This window comes from Mesocricetus auratus, unplaced genomic scaffold, assembly GCF_017639785.1.
Source record: "Mesocricetus auratus isolate SY011 unplaced genomic scaffold, BCM_Maur_2.0 Super-Scaffold_100011, whole genome shotgun sequence".
Classification (NCBI taxonomy): domain Eukaryota; kingdom Metazoa; phylum Chordata; class Mammalia; order Rodentia; family Cricetidae; genus Mesocricetus; species Mesocricetus auratus.
The window spans coordinates 1,336,318-1,363,332 of record NW_024429195.1 but is presented as its reverse complement, the minus strand read 5'-3'; the positions used below and the strand labels follow the sequence as shown (position 1 = coordinate 1,363,332).

The following is a 27,015-nucleotide window of genomic DNA, read 5'->3' as shown; positions in this document are numbered from 1 at the left end:
GGCCAAGTATACAAGACCAGTGATGGGGTTGTAGTTACTAGATAACGAAAGCTTGTTGTGGCTTTGACCCAAGTCAGGATTTACCCAGATTGCATAAGTCATGGGTATGAACAAAGAGAGAAAGCACTACAATAAAATAAACTCAACATAACAAAGAGACACTTTCTGGTGAATTTCCTTAAAAAAGGAGGAGAAAGAATCAGATTATCAATAAAACAAGAGTGAAAGAATGAAAAAAAGTTTTCTTGGTGTGGTTAAGAACAAAGTCAAACATGGAGTCAGATACAAAATCACTGATGAAAACTATTTGAAAAAATGAGTGGAGGAAAATGAATATTATTATTCTAAGAAAAAATGCTATGTTTTAAGTTTATGTGCAACTTGGCTCACATCAGTGTCTGCACTGTTCTTTGCAAGACGTTATTAAATATTCTTAAGAAGACATACACAGTAAAAAAAAACTGGCAGATTCTACACCTTCTCTTACTGTAGTTACATTTTATGATGACAAAGTGGTAAGCGCTGCATTTCATTGCTTCCTCAATAAGCCTGACTTCATAAAGCAATGTTAGGCTACTTTGGCTTGTGACTCTTAAATTTTATTTAATTTTGATTTTTTTCCTTTTCTTGGAATTTTTTTTGGTTTGAAAATTTCATATATGTGTATAAGGTGTTGTGACCAAGTCCATTCCTCTATTCCCTCCTCTCCAATTCCTTCTCTAGTCTCCCACTATGATTCCTTCCCAGTTTCACATGTCCTGACTTTCCTTTTCAAACCTAGTAACCCTACTAAGAGATACCAGTATATGCATGGGTATTTTATCATCCACTGGGGCATCAATAGCCTCTCAGGGACTGAATCCTAAAATAAAAATCTTAACTAATCCTCTTGAAGCAATCATCAATTGCTAACAGTGTCTCAGCTAGGAGTGGGGCTTCGTGACATCTCCATCCTCTGGGCTGTGGTTTTTGTCTGGCCTGATCTTGCTCAAACTGTTGCAACCACCACGAGTTGATGTGCAGCTGCTATGCTGTGTCTGGAAAACACTACTTTGTTTTCTAGGTCATCTAGTACCTCTGGCTGTTAACATTATTATACCCTCTGTTTTATGGTGATCCCTGCCTTGGGAGAAAATGTGATATTGTCTTCATTAGGGTTTCTATTGCTGTGACCAAACACCATGACGAAATGCAAGTTGGGGAGGAAAGGGTTTATTTGGCTTACACTTCAGCATTGTTGTCCATCATTGAAGAAAGTCGGGACAGGAACTCAGACAGGGCAGGATCCTGGAGATAGGAGCTGGTGCAGAGGACATGCGGGGGGAGGTGTGGGGTGCTGCTTATTGGCTTGCTTCCCATGCCTTGCTCAACCTTCTTCTTATAGAACCCAGGATCAAGAGCCCAGGGATGGCCCCACCCACCACGGACTGGGCCTCCCCCATTGATCACTAAATGAGAACATGTCCGACAGCTGGATCTCAGGAGGCATCTCCTCAGCTGAGGCTCCTTCCTCTCTGATGATTCTATAGCTTGTGTCAAGTGGACACACAAAGCCCCCAGTACAGATATAAACATCCCATTTATGGCTGAGCACTCCAAGCTTTTATGCTTTACATGTTGTTCAATTGTGGGTCTCTGTGTTAGATATTTAGTTGCCATCTACTGTAAAAAGAAGCTTCTTTGAAAAGGGATGGGTGGCCCACTACTCCATTGGTATAACGAGAAGCCATTAAGAGACAGTTTAAGATGCTATGCCATTTAGTGGAAAAAATGGCAGTGCTTTTCTCCCTGAGAGCCTGTGCTCTGCCTAACCATGGGTTCTTGATCCCGTGAATGATGACAGGCATGAGTTCCTTCTTGTGGAGTACGCCTTAAAACCAATCAGAAGGTGTTTGGTTGCTCCTATATTTTTGCCAGTGTTGCATCCATGTGTAATCTTTTCAGGCCAGTTACTGTAGCTTGCAGGACTTAACAGTTGGATAAGGTTGACAATTATTCTTCTTCCCCAGTCCCGTGTATACGGTCTTTCAGCATTGTAGAAACTAGGCAGTAGGGACAAAGCTTCCAAGTTGATAACCAGCTTGATTTCTCTATATTCTTTGCTTCAACTGTATGATGTCTTTAGCAATGCAGTCATTGATGGTTCAGAGCGTGCTGTTCTTAACATGAGGGTTGCAGTCCCTTTGACAAACCTCTGTCTTCAAAAGCATTTACATGATGATGCATAACGGTAGCGGAATTACGGCTGTGACATGGCAACAAAAATAATTTTGTGCTTGGAGGTCACCACAGCATGAGGAAAGTTGGAAACTACTAATAGCAATAGCTTGCAATGTTTGGGAGTCTTTGAGACCTAACTGGCCAACAATTTATAAAAAGGCAACCTGTATAAGGCACTGGGCTTTTTAGCTGATAACCTATGATAGCTAGGAAAAGCATTGTCCAACTGTAATTTTTAAGTATTTTATTAAATTGAAAAATGTTATTTATTTATTATTTACTTATTAGTTAATTGTGTGTGTGTGTGTTTATGGGCATGTGCATGCTACGTTATACAGATGTGCATGTTAAAAGACAACTTGCAGAAGTCTCTTTCCATGTGGATCCAATGAATTAAACTCAGGTCATCACTACCACCTCACCACCCCAGGTGATTTTTGTAGGTGTTATTACAGAAGTATTTTATTAACTGAAGTAACAATATGGTTGGATCACTTGGCTTAATATTCAATCACGTTACAACACTCAGATCCTGCATTTTCAACTTCTGCCCACATTTTTCTTAACTGCAAATGCTTCCTATTTTGTTTTCAAAACACAGGTGTTGTTGTTGTTGTTGTTGTTTTTACTCTAACTCTTTTGGGGGACCTACCACCCAGCTCACAAATAAATACACGGAGGCTTATTCTTACTTATAAACACCTGACCTTAGCTTGTCTTAATTCTAACCAACTTTAAAAAAAACTTACATGAGCCTATCTACCTTTTGCCTCTGGGTTTTTTTTAATCCTTCTCTGTTCTATTTTCCTTACTTCTTACTCCATGGATTGCTGTGTAGTTGGGTTTCTTGTCTCTGGAGTCCTCCTCCTACTCTTGCTCCTAGATCATTCCCTCTCCCCAGATTTCTCCTCTATTTATTCTCTCTTCCTGCCACCCTTACCTATCCTTTCTCCTGTCTCGATATTGGCCGTTTAGCGCTTTATTAGACCAATTAGGTGTTTTAGACAGGCAAAGTAACACAGCTCCACAGAGTTAAACAAATGGAACACAAAAGTTCTTAAAACTTCAGTTCTGAGGGTTGAACCTAGGGCTCACTCGATGCAGGCAAATGTGGTGCCCAGCCCTTTTTCTCTTTCCCCCATCCCTCCCACTTTTCCTTTAAAGCAAGATGAGAACAGGTTTGACTTGCTGATTAAGGAACCAATATCTTTTTTTTTTTGAGAAAACATGTTCTAAGAATGAATGTAAATGTGCTGTCATGTACACACCATTTCTGGCCAAAGGATTAATAACTCAATAATCACACATCCTAGTGACTTATTCAGGAGCCCAATGAGCATGAATTACACACACCTGTTGGAAGAGAAACATGATCTGGATCCATGGCTGGGGTGCTTGGCTGATGAGGGTGAAGCTGGACTTGCTGTACAGGCAGTAATGACCCTTTAAGGAACAGGTAAACAACAGCTTTGCCTCACAGCTTCCTATGGTTTCTAGAAATAATACAGCATTAAACATTAGTTACGCCTTATGATCCAACACATAAAGCACCTTTAGGAACAGTTCTTGAGTTTTCAGGCAGTGTGCTAATGACTCCAAACAACTCTGTATTTGAGTGAGAGTGGATCCATTTCATATGGAAGGTACACATTGTAAATGTATGTAAATGTAAATATGTTTAAATGAATACAGTTTAGACAGGTAGCATTCCGTCAACTTTTATCTTCTTTTAAGTACCATACAATGATGGAAAGACCAAGCGACTCCCAGAGAAAGGAAAGCCATTGAACTAACACAAAGGTCTGCATGTCACCATGCCATAGTCATCTGAATGGACATGCTGTAGTGGCTATTTAATGCTCTGTAATGCATCAGAGGGGAAAAATCACAGAGGAAATGCAGAATCTAATGGCAGTGGGTATTGTGCCGCCAACTGTTGATGCTGCTCTTTTGGCTGTGTGTGAGCTATAACAATAACGTCCAATAGACCCCTGCCAGAAATGTAGGCTCTTGTGCTCTTTCCTGGTCTTGTTCGAGAGGAAGTCTCAATGTGGAAACCAATAACCTGTAGATTCAATGCGATCATTCCTTAAGGACAAGAATTCAGGAGCTCAGGCCAGCTGTCTCTGTGGGTTCCCCCATCATGACCTTTGTCCACCTGGCTCTTACAATCTCTCTTCCTTTTCTTCAACAAACTCCAGAGCTCTGCCTAGTGCTTGGCTGTGGATCTCTGCATCTGCTTCCATCAGTTACTGGATGAAGGCTCTCTGATGACAATTAAGGTAGTCACCTGTCTGATTACAGGGGAAGGCCAGTTCAGGCATGGTCTCCACCGTTGCTAGGAGTCTTAGCTGGGGTGATCTTTAGCTGGGATTCCTGGGAGTTTCCCTGGGACCAGGTTTCTCCCTAACCCCAAAATAGCTCCTTATATCAAGACCTCTCTTTCATTACTCTTCCCACTCAGTCCCAACCCCAACCCACCCAACACAATCCCTCAACTTCCCATCCCGAATCCCTTCTCCCTGCCCCGACCCCAGTTTACCCAGGAGAGTTCTTCTATTTTCCCTTCCCAGGAAATTCGTGTATCTCTCTTAGGATCCTCCTTGTTACCAAGCCTCTCTGGGGCTGTGGATTGTAGCCTAAAAGCCACTTTTACACCTAAAAGCCACTTATAAATGAGTACATACAATATTTGTATTTCTGGGTCTGGGTTACCTCACTCAGGATGACTTTTTCCTAGTTCCATCCACTTGCCTGCAAATTTCATGATGTCATTGTTTTTTTTTTTTTTTTTACAAGCTGAGTAATACTCCACTGTGTAAATGTACCACATTTTTTCTTTATCCATTCTTTTGTTGAGGGGCATCTAGGTTGTTTTCAGGGTCTGGATATTAGGAATAATGCTGCTATGAACATAGTTGAGCAAGTGTCCTTGTGATATGATTGAGCATATGCCCAAGATTGGCATAGTGAGGTCTCCAGGTAGATTAATTCCCAATTTTCTGAGAAACTGCCATGATGATTTCTAAAGTGGCTATACAAGTTTTCAATCCCACACTCAGTGGAGGTGTTCCTCAGGGTCACTTCTTATAAAGGTTTTCAGTAAGTGTGTGTGTGTGTGTGTGTGTGTGTGTGTGTGTGTGTGTGCGCGCACCAACATTTATCTCCATGCTTCATGACTGGATGCTCTGAGCCCTGCTGCCGCATCCCCATTCCATGAGGGACTGTACCGGCCAAGTATAACCCCAGGTAGATCCCTCCTTCCTTAAGTTCCTTTTGTCAAGTATTTTGTCACCACAACAAGAAAAATAGCCTGCGAGTCTCCCCTTGGTGTCTCAGATCCATCTCCAGAAGGCCCCACAGCCCTCTGAAACTGAGCTACCAGGTAAGGAACAAGGTTTCAAAGCAGAAGTCTGTACCTATGGGAAGCACTTCACATTCAAACCATAATGAATCTCTTGGCAGATGTATGGCTGGCAGAGATTCTCTCCCTTTCTGTAAGCTGTGTTTTCCTCTGTTAATTGCTCCCTTTGCATGCACAGAAGCCTTTTAATTAATGCAGCACTATTTGTCAGTGATTGCTATTATTTCCTAGGCTATTAATCTTTTTCAGAAAACTTTTGTCTGTGCCTATACATCTTTGAAAAACATTTTAGGTTGATTTTTAAAATGTTTATATCTATGAGTGTTTTGCCTGCATGCATGCATATGTGTGCAGGCCTGATACCTACAGATGTTAAAAAAGGGTGTTGGATCTCCCTGGAACTGGAGTTACGGGTGGCTGTGAGCCACTATGGAGGGCCTGAGAATCAAACCTTGGTCCTCTGGAAGAGCAGCCAGTGCTCTTAACCATTGTGCCATCTACTGAACCACTATGTGTATATATCTTGAAGTGTTTTTTTCTCCAGAATAAGAGTTTCAAAGTTTCTGGTTTCACAATAAGACTTTTGATATATTTTTGTAAAAAAAGTTTGTCATAATAAAGCCCATCATTTTATATAGTTAATATATTCTAATAATAGAATATCTTACTTTGGATAACACCTTCAAAAAAGGAATTGTGCCTCCTAGCACATAGCACCTACTGCTACTCTTAGTGTAGAAGGGTTATCCAGGATACTCTATACATTATTTTAGAGTGCTTATTTGTGCAACATTTTCTGCTTACTAAATACAGATTTTGTTGCAGAATGTATGGTCATATATTTAGGTATTTTATTATGGTAAAAATATAATAACAAAATTGCTATTTTAACTATTTAAAAGTATAAAATTGAGTAGTATTGGGTGTGTTTATTTTGTGTAACTATGACTGATGTCTAGTTCCAGAAGTTTTCATTATTCCAAATGGAAACCTTATATCCATTAAATAATTATTACTTGTTCTCAAACTTCCCTCTAGTTCTTGGCAACCAAAAGTCTGATTTTTTTCTTTCTCTATAGATTTGGCTATTCTGTATATCTCATATAAATGGAATCTGTACTAGCTGGCCTTTTAGGTATTGTTTTTCATTTAACATATATCTTCAAAGTCAGTCATATGCTAGCACAGGTCAACATTTCTTTCTTTTTAAGGGTAAATAACATACCATTGTGTGGATGTACTACACTGTGTATATAAATACATTGTGATGTCAATTTATCTATTGTTGGGAATCTGGTTGTTTCTACCTGTTGGTTATGATAAACAGTAGTACTTCTATGAAAATGCACAGCACTTTTGTTTGTTTTTAGTTCTTTGAACATATATACATTCATATGTATATATAGTACCAATAATAAAATCTTCATCTTACTTTGATAACATCTTCGAAAAATGTATTCTGTCTAGCAAATGCCACCTACAGCTACTTTTAGTGTAGAAGGGCTAGCCAGACCACTCTATAAGTTATTCTACAGTGTGTATATGTATCTACATTTGTATATATACACACATACATGGTTATGCAATTTCTGGAACATATGGTAATTTTATGCTGAGAGACACTCATAATATCAAATAGTGATTTCCTTATTCTTATAATGTCCACCTTTGAAAGTAAGGCTGTCCTAGTATGAAGGAAGATGTGTTTAAAGAGCAAAACCTGCTGTACTTTTCCTGGTTTCCAGATTGAACAGATGGTGAACAGTCTTAGGCAAATGGCTTTCAAATCAGGGTCTTTCTAACCAGATGATTTAACCACTAACTCTCTCAGAAAAGGGTTATTGTGGCAACATTATTTACATTTTTAGACCAATTTCAGGAACATTGCTAATAATCTCCCAAATATGATTAATCAAACTATAAGCAGTAACATTTATTTCCAATGGAAACTGTTAAAAATGACTGCATTACGCTTGCTTTTAATATGCACTAGAGAAAAACACACGTGCATCTTCTAACCTCAGCCCCACCTACCACTGTGGAGAACCTGGAGTAGTTCCTGCCCATTCATAGAACCCCTCAGGGCAGAGCATTTGAAAGAATGCAATATTGCTCTGCCAGACCCTCCCAATGTTTGCCAAATATGAGTTAGATCTCCAAGCATAAAGATGCAAGAGAAAAGTCAACATCAAACAAAAAATCAGAGATAAATTTAGGATATTTTCATAGGAGCTCTCAGAGTTTGTAGACATGAAAGTACTTCTGGAATTTATATGAACTTTAAATCAAATGCATGCCTTTTTCGCATATAATGCTAGTATAGTTGATTTCTGGCAATGATACAGAGTCACTCTGTTGCTACGCTGAGTCAGTGGGAGGCCATATGTTATAAATAAAGATTTGGCTCTATCAAGCAGAGACGTATCAAAAGTTGTGCAGAGGCAAATGAGGCTGGCAAGTTGGGATCCCCTGCAGGTACCGTCCCACGTGCTACCAATTACTTCACAACTCCGAATAATACATAACAGCAACCAGATTTGAGGAAGAGAACAATTTAGAACATTTTATGATTAAATTCCACCAAAATGAGCCTCTTGGCATTGTTTCCCCCTTTGCTGAAGAGGACAGGGCAAGCGTAAGATAGACTGGATGCAATTCATTTGCCTCCTCTGTCTCCAGCTGGACATTCAGAGTTAAGAACTCATGTCCCGACTGATGCACAGTGGTGTGTTAGCCAAGGGACTGACAATGTTGGTAAGTCTGTCACACCTCCACAAAGTGCATATCAAGCTCTGAAACTCTTGTTATTGCTTGCCCGTTGAGTCCTAATGAGCCTGGCTTTCCTAAGACATCCACCACTTCTGTGTTGACTTAATAATTATGTGGCTGTCATGAGAAAGTCAGGAGGCATCTTGTTCAGAAAATGCTGCTAACTAAGGTTCACTGGATTGAAAGAAACTAATCTGTGCAGCCAATTGAGGAGACATATTGTCAGTTTGGATACCAAATTTAGAACCCCTGTCTCAAAACAAAAGTTCATACTATAAAAACCCACATCTGACAGAGGGCTGAGCTCCAAAATTTACAAAGAACTCAAGAAGCAAGTTTCCCAAACACCAAAGGGTCCAATTAAAAAATGGGATACAGAACTAAATAGAGAATTCTCAATAGAGGAGTCTAAAATGGCTGATAGATAATTAAGAAAGGGATCAACATCCTTAGCCATCAGGGAAATGCAAATCAAAACAACTCTGAGATATCAACTTCTTCCCATCAGAATGGCTAAAATAAAAAACACCAATGACAGCTTATGCTGGAGGGGATGTGGAGAAAGGGGAACACTTCTCTACTGCTAGTGGGAGTGCCAACTCATAAAGTCACTTTGGAAGTCAGTATGGAGATTCCTCAGGAAAATGGGACTCAGTCTACCACAAGATCCAGCAATTCCACTCTTAGACATATACCCAAAAGATGCACATTCATACAACAAGGATGTTTGTTCCACTATGTTCATAGCAGCATTATTTGTAATATCCAGAACCTGGAAGCAACCTAGATGCCCCTCAACTGAAGAGTGGATAGAGAAAATGTGGTACATTTATACAATGGAGTACTACTCAGCGGGGAAAAAAAGCAAAGGAATCTTGAAATTTGCAGGCAAATGGATGGCACTAGACCATTCAGAGTGAGGTAACTCAGTCACAAAAAGACAAACATGAGCCTTCATCCAGTGGCTGATGGAGGCAGAGGCAGATACCCACAGCTAAACACTGAACTGAACTCCTGGAACCCAATTGCAGAGAAGGAGGGATGATAAATAAAGGAGTCAAGACCAGGCTGGTGAAACCCACAGAAACAGCTGACCTGAACAAGGGGGAGCTCATGGACTTCAGACTGATTGCTGAGAGGCAAGCATAGGACTTATCCAGAATCCCTAAATTTGGGTGTCAGTGAAGAGGCCTTGGAAATCTATGGGGTCTTGGGTAGTAGATCAGTATTTATCCTGGACATGTGGGTGGATTTTGGGAGCACATTCCACATGGAAGGATTGTCTCTCAGCCAGGACACATGGGGGAGGGCCTAAGCCCTGCCCTAGATGATATGACAGACTTTGGGGATCCCCCATGAAGGGCCTCCCTCCCTGGGGAGCTGAGTGGGCATTGGGTGGGGGTTGGAGGTTTGGTGGGTGGTGGGGGAAGAGGAGAGGGAGAAGGAGCTGGGATTGACATGTGAAGCAAGCTTGTTGCTAATTTAAATAAAAATGCAAAAATGTGTATATTTGAAGCATAGGGATATAAAAAATGAACAATGTAAACTTTAACATGAAACATGAAATCAAGAGTCCTAGGAATCACCAACAGCAGAGGAGTTAGCCTTGATGATTGAAGCTGAGGGCCCTAAAGGTGCCACATCCTGGACACCGGCATTGGGACAGGGATCAAAATACACATGTGGGCATCACTGAAGGCAGGGGTGTTAGAACTAAGGACTCTCAAGGATCAACAGCCTGGACACAGACATCAGGGCAGGGGTGAGAACACATGTCTGAGAAAAAGTGTGGGAGCAAGAGGCAGGGGCATAGCTATGAGTCAGGATCACGTCCTAACTGTGCCACCTACAGGTTACATGATCTTGGGGGTGGGTAGATTGACTTTCTGAGTCTCTTTTGTCAAGTAAAAACTAGGACAGCAACAGCAACACTAAAGACTTGCCATCAGTAGTAAACAAAAAGTCGTTCCAGCCAGGATGTTGTGGCACACACCTTTAATCCCAGCACCCTGGGAAGCAGAGTCAGGTACATCTCTGTGAGTTCAAGACCAGCCTGACCTATAGAATGAGTTCCAAGACAGACAGAGCTACACAAGGAAAGAAGAAAAAAATAGGAAAAAAGTTATTTAATTTATTATTTTATTTAATTACTATTCACCATGTACCATCAACCGATAATGGTTTTGCTACTAATAAGCCTACAACACATGGGCACAAGGGGCTCTGGATCAGGGCCCCGAGATGGACCCTGGAAAATGACTTACAATGGACCATGTGAGGGGAAAGAGGGTCTGGGTCCTAGTCATGCAGCCCTTAATGAGTGCTTCAGACCTGCTGGCCTGGATCTCTTTCTTATTCACTCTCCTCTTCCTTAGCACCCCCCACCCTTTATTTTTAAATTCATGTAACCCATGTCTCTGCTGGATGACTCCAAGTCAAGTCAGGCCAGGTGACTGCTAATGTCTTTTGGCATCTTGCAGAGTAGAACACTGAAAACTGTCTCTGGTGACAGCATAGGCTGTGTTCTAGCCTTCATGCAAAAGACTCCCCAGCTTTCAGATGCCACAGTGGCAGAAAGCAGCTGAAACCAGACAGATCCAGTAATCACAGGTCTATGCTACAGGCTAAGGACAGAATGGCAGCAAGGAGGGGAGCAGAAGCTGATAGACTTAGTTTTATTTCTTTTATAAAGCAACCCCACCCACCCAAGACAGAGTTTCCTTTTGTAGCTCTGGCTGTCCTACAACTTGCTCTGTAGACCAGGCTGGCCTCGAACTCACAGAGATCTGCTTCCTGAGTGCTGGATTAAAGTTGTGCACTACCACTGCCCAGCTAAAATACATCTTATTTTTAATTAGCATACACACAGCATTAGGTTTCATTGCAAATAAAAATTGACATTGTTCTCTTTCTCTATTATCCCCCTCCTGCTCTCTGAGTCCCCTGTGTCTCTCCACACCCCATAATGTTCTTTTCCTCACTTTCACGTCTTACATGTCCTGTCACCCCCATGGTGGTCTCCTTTCTGGTATCATAATCCTACACTGCATTGATTTTCATTTGTACACATACATAAAAACATAAACTAGGGTCCACATAGGACAAGGGATATATGATTCTACACTTTCAAGTCAGAGTTACCTCACAATATAATTCTTCCCAGTTCTGCTCATTTCCCTGCATATTTTATGATTTCTGTTTTTCCTTTACGACTAAATAAAATTGAATTATGCACACAGGTGTGCCACATTTTCATTATCCATTCATCTGTGGATGGACATCTGGGCTGGCTGCTCTCCCTCACTGCTGTGAATAGAGCAGCAATGAATATGGATGTGTAGGTATCTCTGTGGTTTGATATGAAGTCCTTTGAGTAGAAACCCAGGAGTGATATAACGGGGGTCACATGGGCAGTTCTATTTTTAACTTTATTTCTGTTTTAAGGTTTTTATTTGTCTACATGAACCAGGGGCCCTTATTGTGAGTGAGGCTGTGAGAGCTCTCTGCAGTTCTCACATGGAGAATGTCCACTACCTCATTCCTCTCTGGCTTGATGAGTTGATGTTTCCCCCAACTTAAGGATCATGTAGTATAAATCCAAGGGTCCACAGCAAAGGCTGGCTGTGGATTGCCTTAAAAGAGGGTCCAGGGTATTCTGGTACCTTCATGATCTGCTGGAGCCTGAGCTGCCATCACCGACAGGAACATTTTGACACCACAAGCTTTCCATTCAGGAGAGTCACGGCTTCTTTTATTTCCTGCCTTCTCTAGTCTATTTGGGGGAACAGGGATTGCTGAGTTTGATCTGATTTGGTGTTCTGTGAAAACTGAAATCATAGGGCTTGAGACACGGCTCCATAGTTATAAGGGCATGCACCACTCTTACAGTGGATCCACATTTGATTCCCAGCACCAACTGTCTGTAACTCTAGCTCCAGGGGGGAATCTGATGTCTCTGTCTTCTGATGGGGGAATGTCCTTCTGTGTGTATGTTGTCTTACTGGTTGATGAATAAAGCACTGTTGGCCAATAGGGAAGCAAGATAGGTGGGACTAGGTATCCAGGAGGATTCTGGGAAATGTAGTCAAGAGTGGAGAGTCACCATGTGATCCCCACAGGAGAGAGCGCAAACCTGGTGTTCTCGGTAAGACCTTATAAAAATATATATTAGTAATTATGGGTTAATAATTAAGTCAGAGCTAGCTGTTAAGAAAACATAGCAAACGACCAACAGCTTCGTAATTAATATAGCATCTCGTGTGTTATTTGGGGGCTGAGACAGCGGCAGGACCCAGGCAGCTGGTGGGAAGAATACACATTACAGTCTTCCATGGATACCTGCACTTATGTGTGTGCACACACACACACACACACACACACACACACACACACACTGCAAAACCAGTAAGCAGTCTCCTCACCCAATCACCTTCATTAAGGTTATTATACTAGGTACTGGAGCCCACAAAGTAACTAAAAGCAGTATGAAAGCCAGATACCTCTGATCTCTGCCTTCCTTTGTACCCATGACCTTCATTTTCTCAAATGCCACTGTCTACAGTGTCTTTATTTATTTATTTTTTGACCCCCAATGGCATCCACACCTGTAGCTTCCTTGGATACCATAGGTAACAGGTCAGATTAATAGACATCTTTACTGCAAGAGACTGAAATCACCCTACATACCCCGAACACTACATAGGGTACCCCAAACAATGGTGAGCAGCAGACCAGTCACCTTCAGAATGAAGATTTAGTTAGTATTATCTCTGTATACGCTTTTGGCCTCCAATTATTTTGCTCACATTAATGAATAACAATGATTCAAACTTGTAAAATATCCTTAGCTGAACGAATCCAGTTTTTCTGTTCTTTTATGAAAACATAATCAACCAGTGACATTAGGTTACCTTTGCCTACAGATGCACAACTTTCAGTGACCGGTAAGCAGAAATAAGGCCATGAAGAATCATCAGAGACTGGTTCATCCAATAACAAGAATGTTGTGACTCAAAAATGATCCAGTCACAGTAACCTGGGCTTTGGCATGTTTCTTTTCAGAGACGATGTTAGATTTATATAGATTCGCTTGCCCATTGTAGTTGGACCCCAGTGTGACCAAGGTCAGGGTTAAAAATGCTACTTGCGACCTTGAGTCATCTCATACTGATTTCTGCAGTTTCAATGATCCTCCTATTCTTTTATCATGATCTATTATTGAAGTGTCAGGTTGAAGCACACAAAAGTGATGTTTTTGTAACCCTAACAAGTGAGATGCATGGCTTCTCTGTTTGATTACATGGCTGGAAGCATTGTCTGGATGCCCTGACCCTGGAGCCTGCTTCAAGGCCACTGTATTTCCCTTTTGGTACACTGGGAAGGAGAAACAAAACAATACAAAGGTTTGCAAAACTCAGGAGACTCAGAAGCATCTAAGTAGACTCAAAAAGATAGAAGTCAACAGATGGGTCAACTTTGCTGAAAGAGAAGAAACAAGGATACTAGAAGATTATTTTCAAATGATCTATTTTGCAAAAGGCCCATAAAAGGATAGGCATATTTAGGTGTTTTGAGTTTTGTCTTTGTCACTAACATCTGAAATTTTGAGTGTAGGAAGTTCAAAGAACTTACCTTCAATGGTGCACTGGTCTGGGACTGGGATCTTCTTTGTGATTTCCATGGCATAAGCCTTCACTTTACTGAAGTTTTCCTTTAAATGCAAGTAGAGCTTATCTTGGTATTCAACAGGACTTGCGGCTGTCTCTGGAATTTCTTCCCGGATGCTTTCTTTAACAGTTTCAGGCATATTCTCTGGTTCTATATGTATAACACTTGGGTGTGAGGCTGAGGAATTTCTCAGCTGTGGTCCATGGGCATCTATCTTGAGAGGCAACTTGCCAATTCCATGGATAAGTGGGTCTATTTCTGAAAGAGAGATGCTGGCATGCATTCCTGCCCTTTCTTCAGCCTCCCCATCTTCTCTCACACCAGATGTGAGCACAGCATTCAAAGCCAGACTCCTTGACCTATAATGAAAGTTAGAAGAATTGAGGATGCTCTTGATCCCTGGCAAGGAAAAAACAGTCACACTGGAACAAAACTTTACTTCCCTGTAGGGTGAGACACTGTTAATAGACCAGATAACATGAGGATCACCAAGCTGTGTGATGAATTAACACTTTGAAAATATAGGGCAGGTGTTGCTGTTCAGTGGCATAGTACATGCTTGACATGCATAAGGCTCTGCGTTTTATCCTCAGCCCCACCAAGAAGAAAGAAGAGAATGCTTAAGTACCTCCAAAAGAAGATTTAAGTCAGTTTCATAACAAAGGAGGTTGTAAAATGGTGGACATAGAAATTTTATTTTCTTGGTTTTGCCTCTTATTATTCACTAGAGTAAGGGATGCAACTGGTAGCCATTCTCAAAATTAGCATGCTTATTTTCAAAAAGTATTCTAAAAAATAGAATCAGATGTTTGCCTTCTATTTATATTCTCAACCCTTTGGGGTCACATATAAGATATTTACATTAAAATTCACAACAGTAGCAAAATTAGTTATGAAGTAACAACGAAAATGATTTGTGATTGGGGGTTACCACAACATGAGGAGCTATACTAAAGGGTCACAGCATTAGGAAGGCTGAGAACCACTGCCCTAAGTAACCTAAGTAAGGTTGCTTGAATAATGAGAGCATGATGGGTAAAATTTAAATCATTATAGGATAGAACTCTGGGAAGCCATGGGTTAAAAAGGAGACAGTGAAACACAAAACACCCCAAAGCACCATGACAAGAGGAGCAATAGCAAATATAAATTCATACTTCAAAATGATTTCTGAAAAAATTATACCTGCTAAATCTAATGTTTCTTTGTTCTTCCTTAGAGACATGGTTTAAGCTGTATCTCAGGACAGAAGCAGGGGTATTGCTCTCAGAATTTATTTTGTCTTCAAAGGCTTGGATTTTAACTTGGAGTTTTTCATGGTCTTCACTTTCAGGTTCCCTGGTCTTGGCTCCTTCCACTTTCTCAGGAACACCAACTTCAGTGCTAGTTTTTCTCCTGAAAAGAACAGAGACCATGAGCTGCTTGTCACCCATACCTTTGGAGAGACTTTATTCCACCACCCTTCATGTGGAAATGAAAACTCTGCTGTATAATTTTCTGACTAGTTGTGTAGAAAACCTTTTTTGACTATTTAGACACAGAGCTTTGATATTTCTTCTCTACGGGTCATTTTGCCAGAAATTAGGAACACTGGTGGTCATGCCAACTCTGTATAAGAAATGCTTTTCAGGAGCTTGGAGAACAAAGCAGTTTGTGCTTGCACTTATCATGTTCTTCTTTAGAAACTCTAAAAGTGTGACCAAAAAAGCACACACACTTGGTAGAACATTTACAGCTGCTGATATATTCGCTAACAGAAGTCATCAGTTTCTGCAAACTCATGGCTTTGCTCATTTTAGGGAAGTCACTGTAAGTCCTTCCCTTTCAGAGTAAAGTGTGTCTTCTCAAATTTATTTATGTATTTTACACACATGTGTATTCTGTCTTCATGTATGTCTGCATGCCAGAATAGGGCATCGGGCCCATTATAGAGGGTTGCTAGGAAATGTGCTCAGGATCCCCCCCCTGGAAGAGCAACAAAAGCTCTTAAACACCAAGCCATCTCCCCAGTCCTGTCTTCTCACTTTTAAGATATGGGAGAAAGATTTATTTGCATTTTATTTATATGGATATGTGCATGTATGTATGTATGAGTGCCTGTGGAGGCCAGAAGGAAGTATAGGAGGTTTGTGGGAACCTAACTTAGGTCCTCTAGGAAAGCATCAAGGGATGTTCATTGCTGAGCCATTTTTCTAAATATATTTTTATAGGAGTTTATGAGATACTTTGTGGATATTAAACTTTTTCTTTTGAGGCAGAAGTCAAAATGTGGTATTATTTGAGGCCCTCTGAGAGCCAACAGTTCCCTAGACGGTGAAGATGGAACAGACCCGCACAACGAATGTTGGGAAAGGGGAGTCTATGATATTTATTTGGAGAGAGCAGTCACTTATATCACAAGCCGGGTCAGTGCTCTATGGTCTCCGACCACTACCGGAATACAAGAGAGAGAGTGCCCCTCCTCTACCATCTCTTATCCCCTCAATCTTCCCACATACCCGTGACCACGCCCGAGGGGGCGTGGTCAGCTGCAGGTGCCTGGTATCTCCCTACAAGATAGGATTTAGAGAGGCAGAGAGCGGCAGACAAGCCATAGAAGAGAACTTCTCTGTGACTCTCACCAAGCTGGAAGGTGATGACAGCCGGAAGACAGAATGCATTTCCATCTCTTATCTGCACTCTACTATTCAGATGACATATGGTTACTTTAATCTTTTAAAACATTTACTTATTTCATGTGTGTGTGTTTGTGCCCCAGTGTATGTATTTGTACCACACATGTGCAGGAGCCCAGAACAGTCAGAAGAGGGTACTGGATCCCCTGGAACTGGAGTTACAGGCAGTTGTGAGCCACTATGTAGGTGCTGGGGTTTGAGTCTTGGTCCTCTGCAAGAACAGCCCATTCCTTTAACTACTGAGCCATCTCTCCATCTTGAATTACTTTAGTTTGCATTACTTAACAATAATTATCGGCTAAAATACGTTTCTATTAATTTATACACTCACCAGGGTAAAACAAGCTGTTTTTGGTTTCCACACTTCTGATATAAACTATGTATCCTTTTCTCATACAAACTAATTCTCCATCACCAACTGGGTTTCCTACGGTTCTATACACTTCCAGTACTAACTGCCTGGAGTCAGCATCAGTCTGCACAGCTCTCCATGCTTCATTGTCGGTTTCCAGCATACAGTCCCAGGACAATAGTAATGGATAAGTTGAGAACAAAGTCAGAGGGTTTACACACACACACACACACACACACACACACACACACACACCTCTTCCCAAGGTTCAATAATCACCAAAGGAGACTTTAGGCTGGAGAGTCTAAAAGGCTAAGACTTCTAACTACAAATTATCCTTAGATGCCCGCTAACCCCAAGAGGCACATATCATATACCTCTGGGGCAGGGTTGCCAGTAAAACACAAAACATCATTTCAAATAAAAATTTCAAATAAACACCAAATATTTTAAGTGTATTTATTATTAAAATATTGAGCACATTAAATATTCATATTTATTATAAAAGAAAGTATTATTTTTAATGTTTTATGACATTTATCTATACATGCATGTATTTTATTAGTAGTAGTACTCATCTATGTTTTAGTCCATTATTACTAAGATGTGTTTCATTATATTAAAATTATTATAGTAAAAACCCCTATTTTTTAAATCTGAAATTCAACTCCATATTCTGTACATTTAAAAAATTATACCTGGCTACCTGGCCACTTGGCAACATTGCTTTGCTTCCTCATGTCTTAGCATGCAGGGAGGGCACACATAGCAACCTAGAAGGCTTGTGGAGTAAGAGAACTGGAGATGCCTGGGGTCTGAAGTCAGGCTGCCCACATCACCTCAGGTCGACCAGATATCCCGGAGGCACGGGCAGCTTCTACTGACTCATCCCAGTGGAGAGAAGCATAGTGTTATCTGCTCAATGTGAAGTGCAAAGAGTGACAGAATGTAATAGTGGGAGCAAAAGCCCCCTACTTCTGCAATTGTATATCTTGTCGCCTAGCTGGGGGGGGGGTGCAGCAAAGACTGTAGAAGGGACTGAGTGAGAGTCAGGAATCAATGATAAAATCTCTGACTGAAGAAATGGTCTCCAGACATGTGGCTGATGCATACTGTCAACGGGTTGAGTTGGGGCCACACAGGCTTTTCACTACACACGATTTCCCTGGTTTGGGGATTTTCAGGCTTGGAGTGCACAGGAGTTAAGGGGTAGTGGTCGGAGGGTAATGACTGGCCATGACTCTACCAATGCCTTAAGATGGTTAAAGGAAACTTTTTTTTGTTACTGGCCACCATTCTTCCTGGACATGCCCAATTTCACCAGGGAGCTAGGCAGGTTTTGATTCTAACAAGTTAGAAGGCCAGGAAAGAGTAGCTGAAAGGACTGAGCTTAAAATATCATTCCTCACTCTTTAACTTCCTCTTTCTTTTAAAATATAAAAAGAGGGAGAGAAAAATGTTCGTTTTCAAAAAGAAAGCCCCTTCCCAGACAGAAAGCCCCCACAACACCACCACCTTCCTTCAAAAGCAGGAAATACATAAGCATGAACATGAGCAAGGAGCTTGCAGGCCACTCATCCTGTGGGTGTTTTTCTGGGATGGGAGACAAATGGGCTGGTCTCTTGCAGGGGGAGGGTCACTATTTCGTTTCCATTTGTCACTTTTAACTCCAGATGTAATTTAGAGGCTGCTCTGACAGCGTTCTGTAGTCCCTTAAATATTAACTTGGCCTTAACTCAACAAGCCACATTACAGAGGCTCGGATGATTCTGTTTGAAAGGTTTCTGGTCTCTGCTGCCAAAGTAAAGTCTTTAGAAGTTTGTCTAGGGATGCCCAGGGGAGGCCTAATTGCCTCCTTCTTGTGTGCACTGGGACTCTTCTAAGAAACAAATTGGTCCTTGGACAGCTTGCTGGGCTCCCTCTTGCTGGGTGATGAGACCATAAGCTGATAGGGGTAGAGAGATTGGTGAGCTCTGTTTCTGGCCCCTTAAATCAAAGAAAAATAATATTAGTTCATGTTTGATGATCTTGGCTTTTGATCCCATGGCCAGGATATACCCTACTGCAGAGTTAAGCTTGTAAGAGAGGAAGGAGAACCCTAAGTGTTAAATCCACACCTGTAGGGAAAGATCTACATACCCATAGTGCTGACCACACCTATTTGGGTGTGGTCACAGGTACATAGAATGTTCTGGGGTGGATAAAAGAGCTAGGGGGAGGAGACTCTCTCTCCTGGAGAGCAATGTTCAGACCTTTGGTTCTCGACTTTCTTGGCTTCTCACATAAGTGATTTCTCTCTCAATAAAATATCATAAGACATCCCTATTTTGTGTAGCTTAATATTTCTGTGTGCTATTGGCACGTAGATCTCTCTACACACACCAGAATCTTAAATTCTGGGGATGTTATTATTATTATTATTTTTAACTCTTCAGCAATTCCTTGGGTCATCATCAGTCATCAAAGGATGACAGAAATGATCCCCTGGTCCATCATCCCATTGTCTGTTTAGGGACTTCAGTGATTAAGGCCGCCAGAGTATGAAAGCCCAGAGGTACAGCTGGGTCCTGGGAGCCTCTGCTTTTGAGCTATTCCGTGGGCAGAAGGAAAGCCATGCAAAGGTCCACTTATGTGAGGATAAGAATGCGGTCAAGTCCACTGTATAGTTACGCCAAAAAGAAGTGCCGCCACAGCTAATCTCCATTATTAGATCTTTAAAAGGAATTTCAGGAGAAGACAGAAACACAGAATGATCACAGCCTCATGCGGGAACGGCCTAGGGGTGCGCCTCCAATTTCCCGCCTCCTAATTAATCATCTGCTAAGTCTCTTTCTGACTCCAAGGCACACTTTATTAGATAAAAAAGGGTTTAATGACTTTGTGTCACTAGGCAGCTAAAAGCGTTATATAAGATGGTGGATTGAACAGTGTAGTCCCATATAGTATTGGCCTGAAAAATTCTAGCGGTTAAAACCCTAGGTGCTCCTCTGCATTTTGAACTTTGACGCTGAGAGGTGGCCTGAGCCAGTGGTGCTACACTTTGAAGGCAATGTCTTCTCAAAGGCAGGGAAGACGGTGGAATCCCTCTTTTGCTGCAGCATCCTAAAGCATCTACATGGGAGGAGAGCAAGACTCATGGGGTGTGAGAATGCAAGAACTGGCATAAAGAAATAGTGGATTTGTAAATCCCTGAACTTCAAGGAGTTCCGAAGGCCTGGCCGGCAGCACACACCTGTAATCCCAGCACTAAGGAGGCTGAGGCAGGAGTTAGACGTCAGTCTCCAAGACTAGCAGGTTCCAGGCCAACCCGGCCTAGAGCTTGGGGGTGGAGGGAGAGTATTAATTCGGGACAATTGTAGCCATTGAAAATTCCTTGCAATCAGAAGAAAAATGTTAAGCTCCCATACAAAGAAATGTTCTCCTTAACAGAGACGCTCGGTCGTTTATACATTCTCAAGCCCTTTGGTCAATCAGGGAGAAATAGGAAAGTAAGGGATCCGGAAGAAGGAAGGGCAAGACCCTTGCGCATGCTCTTCAAGTGAGCCACAAACCAGCAACTCCAAGTCCTTGGCGTCGATGGGAATCAGGGCAACCCCCCGAGACCCACAAATTCAGAAGGAGCATGGCCCAATCCAATCACACATTTCCACCAACCAACCCTATGTTGTCAGCCACGCGTTCAGATTGGAGCAGCACGGCTCCGTCACAGAAAGAACAGAATTGGAAGTGGCCCCGGGCAGGCAGGAGCAGTGAGTTCTCGTTCAGGCCTGATGTAAAGACAATCTGCACATCATTTGGAGCCGATAGGCTTTACTATGCAGTCCATTTGGGGGTCTCTGTAAATTCCAGGGCGAAGCTACCTTTTCAGTTTTCACTAGCAACAGGCACTGGTGAACACGCACCCTGAATCTGCAGTCAAGACTCGGGAGTTGAGAGTGAGTCGTGGCCGCCAGAGCAGAAGGTGGCCCCAGTCTGTCGCGTGGCTGTCTGGATTTGGCACACGTTGCGAAACTGCAAAGGAATGCAGAGCAGCGACGTCACGGCAGTGCTCTGAGTCAGGATGGAATTGTGGAGGAAGGGTACCCATCTTCTAGACTGTTATGCCTGGGCTGGCAGTGATGCTGCAACTGTGAAGACATCATCAGTGTCCAAGAAAAAAAAATGTTCAGTGCTTCCTTCGTGATATGCCCTAATCATCACACGTGGCCCATTTTGAACAGGGAGAAGCACAATGTTGACTACTACTGGGGTGGTCGGACAAGAGGCAACCGAAGGAAGAAAGTTTATTTCAGCTAGAAGTTCATGAGCAGAGTTCTCCACCAAGGCTGTGAAGGTATGTTGGCAGGAGCTGAGGGCAGCTGGACACCTTGTATACTCAGGAAGCCAAGAGTGACTAGTGATTGGGGTCTGGCTAGAGAGAGAGCCTTGGGACATGCCTGCAGGGCAACACTTCCTCCAGGGAGGCTCCACCTCCTGAAGAATAGCGCCACCAGCTGGACGAGGTGGTAGGGATTTAAAGCACAATAAATGTATTTACCCAGCACTGGCCGAGTGTCATTAGTTGAAAACACGCCATTGACTGGGCTGGGGTGAGAACCCCACACAATCTCAGGCTCAAGTTTTAGCTCAGTTAGAGTTCAGCACTTACCTATGGAAAAATCTAGCTAATACATGTTTTCCAACTTAAAAGAAAAAAAAGTCTACTTTCACCTTATGATAAATAGGAGTATTATTAACAGTTTTGTCACAGCTGTAACCTATCTCCCATGGCTGAAAGTGTGTGTGTGTGTGTGTATGTGTGTGTGTGTGTGTGACCTTCTACCACTAAGTTATTTTTTTCCTCTGGGTCCCAGAGGGAAGTCTAGAGAGTAAATTGTTGGATACTAAGGAGCACCCTCACATTGGTGTAGGTAACCTCACTGCTACTGTATCGAAGCACTTTCCAAACTCCTTCTTGTGGCAAACAACTGCTTACTGTTTTTATTTTCACAAATCCAGGACCGACGTTTCTGTAAGTCAGTACAATAAGGTACCAGAGAAGCATAAACGGATAAGCAGAGTATGCAGTGTCTATTGGCCATGAGCTTGGCTGTTACAGTCATCCGAATGCTCCCAGTTCTGCTGGCAGTTTCCGTAATAACTTTGCTGTGGTCTGACGAGAAAGAGTTTGCAAGTGAGCACTTCCCTGCGAGCCATCCTCCCAGCGGTTCTGAGTATTTTTAAAATCACCCACGCTAACCCTCACCTGGCGCAGAATGTGAGCACTACTAGTTAACATGGGCTTTTTATCCGTAGGCAATTGATGTTCTAAATGCAGGATATCTGTGACCTTTTATCTTCAGTTTTGCTTTACAAGGGTTCAGCTACCTGTTACATCAAATGGAAAATTCCAGAAACAAACAAATCAATGAATGTTAAAGTGGGTATCATTCTGAGTATTGTGATGAATTTTTATACCACCTCGTTCTGTTTCAGCCAGAACAAGCATCGTCTTTTGTCTAGAATATCCATGACTACACAGTATACACTATATTGCCCCATTAATTATCATATCAATTTGTGTGCTATTAAAATGTTTGTATTTGAGTAACTCTCTTTTTTCTTAATAGTGGCTCTAAAGCACAAGAATAATTATTTCATCGGTTTGAATTAGCCAGAGATGTGTTAGTGGTTTGTGGTCACTTTATTGAGAAGGCAAAGAAAGTACAATAAGATGTTGTGAGAGGGTGAAAAAAACCCCTAAAATACTATATTGACATAATTGTTCTATTTTATTAATAGTTATTTAGCATTATTAATTGCTGACTGTGGCTAATAACTAAAATAAATTTCATTATAACTATACACGCATTAGGAAACTCATAGTACATATAGGAGTTGGTACTATCTTGGATTTTAGGCTGGGGGTGAGGGTCTTAGAACACACCCAGCACCAATAGCAGGGGAAATCCTCTGTATGGGAATTTCTTCTTACACAAGTGAGTGAGGGAGAGTCTATCAGTGGTTCCATTCAGGAGGAAGCAGTTCAGAGATACGAAGATACTTCCTGAAGGCTACTTAGCCAACTCAAAACTGATAGAAGTGTGTGCTTCCAAAACTAACTCACTTAATTTTCCCCTGCCTTCCAAACACACCGCCTTTCAGAAGATGTTTGGTTTAGGCCACATTTTACTCTATCTCAGGAATAAGTGATATGCATTATGAGACTGGCGATGTCATGGTAACTAAGAATGATCAAATTCTAGTATCTCCAAGCCATACGCTCCAGGAGCCAGATACCAGAACAGAATGCTATGTAGTCCCTGAGAAACCATCACACTGATTGGGAAGATAAGCATTTGCTTTCCTTTTAGCCCCAACTGAAATGACGTTCAAGAGTCAGAAAACACCACACAAGAGATAGCTTTAAAATTCAAACATGATGGATGGAGCAGAGGAACCAGGACCATTTCCTGAAGCCAAATATCAAGCAGCTAGGTATTGAGGGTCTGCTGAGACCCTGCAGAACTGCCAGCACCTCAGATGGGTAGGAGAAGGTCAAGTCTCCATTACATCTCCCACAAGTGCCCTCCCTTTCCCTTCTCCAGGCTAGAACCTGGGTGTTCTCTGCCTTGTTTGAAACAGAATACTAGGCCATAGGCACTCAACAAAAGCCTACGCTTTTGTGTGTCCTGTGACTTGAATGTTGTTGTCCTGGGTCTTCTGGCAAAGCTGCAGCTGTGTTACTCACATTTCAGGCAGGACCACCACCATTCCCATCCTCCCTCCCCCCCCCACCCTGTGCACACCGTGCAGAGCTAGCCCTGTTGGCCTAGCTCCATTGTCTCCGGAGCTGATAATGGTGTCTCCTGCCTATGTTTCTTGCTAATAAACGAATTCCTGAAATACCTTTACAGACCTTCCTTTAGCCCTAAGTACTGGATAAGGAAGGACGACCAATGAAGTAAATGAGCAACAGATGGGACATAAATGGTACCATATGTTAGCTTCCACCTCTTAGGGAAGAAGCAGGGCAAAACCTAAAGTGATTACTTCATAGTTATGGAGGGGTCAGCGCAGCCACACAGCTCCCACAAAAGGCTGTTAGGATTTTCTTTGGATACAGGGCACCTCTAGATGGAAACGACACACCCTTTCCTCATTGAAACTCCAGTTCCATCTTTTAGGTGTTTACCTTAGTGGGGTGGAAGCACCTTCAACACTTTTTCCTTAGCAGGGTCAATACTGTCCAGAATGTCACATAGTTTTAATTATGTGCTTTACTTACCAACCAATAAGGCAAACATATATACAGAAGGACTTCCCCCATCCATAGTCTACTATAGTGGAAGAATCATAGAAGCAGGCACATGAGACCTTTGTCACATCCTCTTCACAATCGGAAAGCCAAGAGATCAATGGTGGTCTCAGCTCATTTTTCTCCTTTTTCTAACTCAGTCTAGTCATGGAATGTTAATGCCTACATTCAGCGTACATCTTCACCCCTCTGTTAAATCTTTCTGGAAATACCCCAATAGACAAACTGATAAGTATATTTCCACAGAGATTCTACACCCAGTCAAGAGGACCTTGAAGATTAACTATCCCAGCTCTACCCCTTGTCACTTTAAATCATAACATCCCTCTTAAAATCTCATGTTCAAAAGGTATTTAGTCTATTTTTAAAACTCTCTGGAACTTTAACAGTTTTAACATAGGCAAGAACCCAAAGTTTGAAGTTTATTTTAAGGTTCAAGGCAATGTTTTAACTTGATCTCTTAAAAAATAAAAAAGTTAACCAGGCGTTGGTGGTGCATGCCTTTAATCCCAGCACTCGGGAGGCAGAGGCAGGTGGATCTCTGCGAGTTCGAGGCCAGCCTGGTCTACAGAGCGAGTTGCAGGACAGCCTCCAAAACAATACAGAGAAACCCTGTCTCAAAAAGCAAAACAAAATAAAAAAGTGACATACTTCCAGTGTATAATGAGACAATATTTCCATTCCCCAGGAGGGCAGCGATGATTTGTCAGACTACAGTAAGACCAGAACTCAGAACGGCAAACATCAAGCACTTGTGGCTTATGATGGAATTGTCTGGGTAGCCACATCTCATCAGTTCCTTCGTGTGGACCATGCAACCTCTCTCTGGGGCTAGCTCTATTTCCCATTTGCAGCTTTCCTTAATAGGTGTTTCACCATTATGGCATCTCAGCATCCTGTGGTCTCCATGGCAACTTAGATCTCACTTTCCCCAGTTTCATTCTCAGGGTTTCCTTGCAGAGAACAGAGCCCTGATGCGCACACGCTGCCTGGCTTCAGCCACTTTCTGAAAATTTGAAAGATGCCATCATGACCCACTTTCTCTCTCTTGTAATCTTCATGCCTGCAAAGCTAATACCACATGGCCAGTGCTGCCAGGTTATGTTGCCAGTTGGAGATATAGCCTGGCTCTCTTAGATAAGAGCTACAGTAGCCTTTGTGTGTCCTCAACGATGACTCTAAGGTGGGTGGCTGTGGGCGGCGGTGGCACACACCTTTAATCCCAGCACTCGGGAGGCAGAGGCAGGCATATCTCTCAGTTTGGGGCCAGCCTGGTCTAATAAAGCTGACCCTAGGAAAGTATGTCCTTAGGTGACCATCTGGAGATCCAAATTCAGGCTCCTCCCTTTCAAATGTATTTATCCTTCACACTCAAAATCCTTCGGTGAGTGAGGGCTTCTTTTCTGTTTTCCAGCACAAAGCTCAGGGCTTCTCTCACCATGCTAAACTCTTTAGCAAGTATAACTACATTCTTTGTACCCTCCTTATTTGCAACATTAAAATTCTTTCATGCGTCTCTTCTTGCCAAACTGTATATTTTCCCAGTTTTTTTCCTCCCTCACTTGCTGTTTCCTCTCTCTGTAGACAAGAGTAGTGAGCAGTAGTCAGGATTTTAAAAAAAAGCCTGAATGCTTTCCTGTCTTGAAATTTTCTTCACCAAAAAAAAAAAAAAAAGAAAAGAAAATGAATAAAGAAAAAAAAGAATCATTCATTACTTTTGCATTTAGTTCCAGTTATGTTGTCATGATGTGAGCAGAAGAAACAGAATATTGGCAGAGATATGACACAAATGGCCTCTAGCTCAGTTCGCAGCAGAGCCCTGTAACCTCTGAAACCTCATGAGCCCGGCCTCCATTACCTGCACTCCTCAGGGTATCCTAACCTTCCAAACTCCCACTGGATGCCCCACTAAGCGCTGCCTTCAGAATTCCTGGGTTTTTCTGGGTCCATAGCTTTAAACTCTTCTACATCCCTTCTACAAACCAGTTCCAAAAGCCTGTGAACTGCAGTAAGGTTAACCACAGCAACAGCTTCACGGGTACCAACTTTTGGTATTAGCTACTTATCTCATTGATGTGGCAAAAATAAGTAACAAGAACAGCTGATGGCAGAAAGGGTTTGCTTTGGCTCAGAAACAGTCCTTTGTGGTGGAATTGCCACAGCAGAGGAGCACAGCTGTAGTTACACAGATGAATGCCTTGTATGCCGGGTCTCAGCTCAGTCTCTCCTTTTCAGTCCAGAACTCCAGCTCTGAGGATGGTGTGTCCATTGTTCAAGGAGTGTCTTCTCTTGGTTAACCACCCCCCTTTTTTCTCTTTCTGAAAAACAACCTCATAGACTTACCCAGAAGCATGGTTGCATGGTTATTTAAAACCCAGTCAAGATGACCCAAAAGATTAACCATCATGCCATCTGCCCTACATTAGTTTTATACCTACCCAACTGGATTTGATGATAGCTTTCTGTTCATTCTCAGTTTAAACTTTAAGGCATGCTTCTTTAAGGCAAGAGAGAGACACAACTGCCAACCATCACCACTACAGCAACAGGAGAACAAGTACCTGTTTAATTAAGCAAGAGGTGTAGGGAATCTTTTTGTCATGAACTTTTCGTACAAACATTTTTTTTCTCCCTCTACGACTCCAGTGGAGTCGTAGGTTCCAAAAGCCAT

At 42.1% G+C, this 27,015-nt stretch overlaps 1 protein-coding gene across 2 annotated transcripts in view; it reads right to left on the bottom strand.

Moving 5' to 3' along the window:
- Veph1 (ventricular zone expressed PH domain containing 1) overlaps positions 1-27,015 on the bottom strand; it is a 198,950-nt gene that overhangs the window by 73,053 nt on the left and 98,882 nt on the right. For both annotated transcript variants that reach the window (XM_040754329.1, XM_040754330.1), the window contains exons 8-10: positions 15,206-15,415; positions 13,985-14,379; positions 3,574-3,713 (exon numbers count right to left, since the gene is read on the bottom strand). In XM_040754329.1, coding sequence (XP_040610263.1) covers positions 3,574-3,713; positions 13,985-14,379; positions 15,206-15,415 — 745 coding nt within the window. The remainder of the gene's footprint in view (positions 1-3,573; positions 3,714-13,984; positions 14,380-15,205; positions 15,416-27,015) is intronic.